Here is a 2776-nt window from a genome sequence, read left to right on the forward strand (position 1 = left end):
GTTAAACATTATGTTGCTCAAAAAGGCTAAATAAGGAGACTGGCTATTTTTGGCACACATCTACGTGTGCAAAGCATCAACCTGCTGCTCTGCTTAATTGAGTGCAAACATATTGACTGTTCCAGTGCTTACTTTAATAGATGGTCCTTGGTGCTGCGTGTCTTTGTGAGGAACCTCTCAGCCAGTTTCTCCAGGTTGCGGCTGTAGTCCATCTCGATCTCGGCCTTCTTTCTGAAGAAGTCCTGCAGGTCCTGAAGTAGCTGAACCCGAAGCTCGCATTGCTGGTCCAGACACTTGAGCTGTTCCACCAACTGGGCTCGAACCTCTGCGAAGGTGGAGAGAAGAAGGTTGTGAAACTAAAACTCTTTGCCAACTTTGTTGTTTGTGATAATGAGAATGAGTTTCCTTGGATAGAAAACTTTGTATCAATTTGACTGTATGATGTGGTTGAACTGTAAAGTGCCTTGAGATGACATGTGTTGTGAATTTGGCGCTATATAAATAAACTGAATTGAATTGAATTGAATAGAATATTTTAGTACAAATATATATGTTTAAAAAAATCAATTGTAGGGGACCAGGAAAGGGCCCATCAAGGAAAGAGGGGAAATTTTGAATGGCTACTATTGTAAGATTGTTTATTACCCATCCTGGTCTGACCTGAAAGCAAACAGCCACCCAGTATCAGCCAGTAAATGTCTGATCAGTGCATCTATATCACATGTGAAGAGTTTAGGTTTAGCAGCATAGCACAGTTTTGTACCACTTAAAGTCAATGTCGTTTAGGAGCCTTTTTTTAAGACTAATTAAGAGCATTCCCCTGCATATTTTCTTCAAGACGTCCTCCACCCCTCCAGCTGTCTCCAGCATGACTGCCACATGCTGGCCGTCTCCCCATCGCGCACTCCCTATTTATTGGGGGGTCTGTTCCAATCTGAGGCGTTGCGTTGTTGTTGTTTTGGATGGGGCTAATTACAAGGCCACCATCTCGAGGTTTTGTGTCACAGCTTGAGGAGGCGTGACTCTGACTCACTCCCTATCACTGGCTGCGCTGCGCCACGAGTAAATTACACACAAACATGTCCGTGAACACACTGAGAGACAATAACACATGTTGTCAAAGCAAATCTTCACACCAGGTCATTAGCGTAGACGCAGGCATGCGTGCATTTTGGTTGAGATTTGGTGCTGAAGGGGCTTTTTTTTTAAACTAAAAAAAGAGGAAAAAGAAATGAGCGAACTACTCTGAAAGGACATTTAGGTCCATGTCTATGGGGGTGTCAGAGAGAGGAGGGAAGAGCGGCACGGTCACAGACACATTTAGATATTCCACTTCTCTTTGTGATAATGAGAAACTGCACTCTCAGCTGGTAAACACAAAAGCTGCATCACTGCCGGCGTGTCAGGCGGCTGGGTCTCTGAGAGCCTCCGTGTGGCTCAGTGGGACTTACAGACTGCAGCGCGGCAAGTATGGAGGCCAAAACTGTCCGCTTTCTCTACGGCCAGCGTTGCAAAGGTAGGAAAGGATGCCTGCGTGTTGTTTTCTCAACTCAAGACAGGATTCATGCTCCTCTGCGTTGGCAGACTGCAAAGTGAGCATTAATCTGTCAGCTGTCAGCACAGCTTCAGTGCGTGTGTGTCAGTGCCCTTGATTTTTTTTTACCTACATATATGTGCATGTGTTCTGCAGAGGTCTCGTTACCCGCAGTGGGCAGCCCTCTCCGGGGGATGTTTGTGTTGCCAGTGATTGAATGTGGTTTCTCAGCGTGTCTGCATTGAGAGCACTCTATTAATTTGAGGCCAGACCGGAGAGCAGCCGCGGTGCATGGAGTGGAGGAGGAGAAGGGATGGAGGCAGGAGGAAAAATGAAAAGTGATAAGCGAGGATAAATGGTTGCCTCTGGAGATGAAAGAGGATATCGGATCTCTTTCACACACACATATGATCACAGTTGGCTGTAAACATGATGATGCACGCTCATGAAGCCAAGTCTCCCGGCTCCAGGTGTTTCTTATTTTTTCGGTGGTAGGACACGTCTGGCTAGTTGTTGTGTTATTTCTGTTAATGATAGTCCTGCTTTACCCCTTGTCATAGCTGCATCCCTTGTTGTAAAGTTAATAACATATCATTAAGGAGAAAATAAACCTTTATGTCAGAATTTCAGGAGGTAAACATAAAATACATTGCGATGAATCATGTTCCCTCGTATATTTATCCTGTTTGTCCCTTTTGTTTTTGTCACTTTAAATATTTCAGATATTCACACAAATTTAAATGAGAATAGAAGATAAACAAAATAAAATAAACAGCTTTCATAGATCAGAGCTAAAAATTTGTCCAAACCAACAAACCAACCATTTCTTTAATACATTTAGCATAAAACTGTTTTTCCAAAGCCCTGGTGTGTTAGATTTACTCCCATCTAGTGGTGGGCTAAAGGAATTGCAAACAAGAGAGAAGCGAGCTATGGTGCCGTGCCGTTAAAACGCGTAACAACTGCTACGGAAGCGCAGAGTGTCATAAACATGACGTCAACGTCCTAAAGGCTAATGCTACGTTCACACCGCAAGCAGCAGGAGCGGCAAAAACGCGCATTCTGCTTAATTTTTGATGCTTGTACAAGTTTAGTTGTAATTTGCTGATCTCTAGCTGTGCGGTCAAAAAGTGGGTCTGATGTGGGTTGGGCGGACATACCGTATCCTTTCTTTGCCTGTAACAATGATAGCTATATTTGCTGTGATCAGTGGGTAAAAAGTAGTTTTAATATTTTTTTAAA

The 2776-nt window shown here is 43.7% G+C and overlaps 1 protein-coding gene across 3 annotated transcripts in view; it reads left to right on the top strand.

The window, feature by feature from the left end:
* Positions 1–2776, top strand: part of LOC107083326 (SLIT-ROBO Rho GTPase-activating protein 2-like) — an 88945-nt gene that overhangs the window by 50983 nt on the left and 35186 nt on the right. The window contains exon 1 of one of the 3 annotated variants that reach the window (XM_015372459.1): positions 1456–1516. The exons of the other annotated variants lie outside the window; for them this stretch is intronic. Within the exon in view, the coding sequence (XP_015227945.1) occupies positions 1471–1516 (46 nt within the window). The 5' untranslated portion in view covers positions 1456–1470. Of the gene's footprint in view, positions 1–1455; positions 1517–2776 lie in introns of those variants that run through there. 3 annotated transcript variants of the gene reach the window in all.

The sequence above is a fragment of the Cyprinodon variegatus genome, unplaced genomic scaffold, assembly GCF_000732505.1.
Source record: "Cyprinodon variegatus isolate N-32 unplaced genomic scaffold, C_variegatus-1.0 Scaffold72, whole genome shotgun sequence".
Taxonomy (NCBI): domain Eukaryota; kingdom Metazoa; phylum Chordata; class Actinopteri; order Cyprinodontiformes; family Cyprinodontidae; genus Cyprinodon; species Cyprinodon variegatus.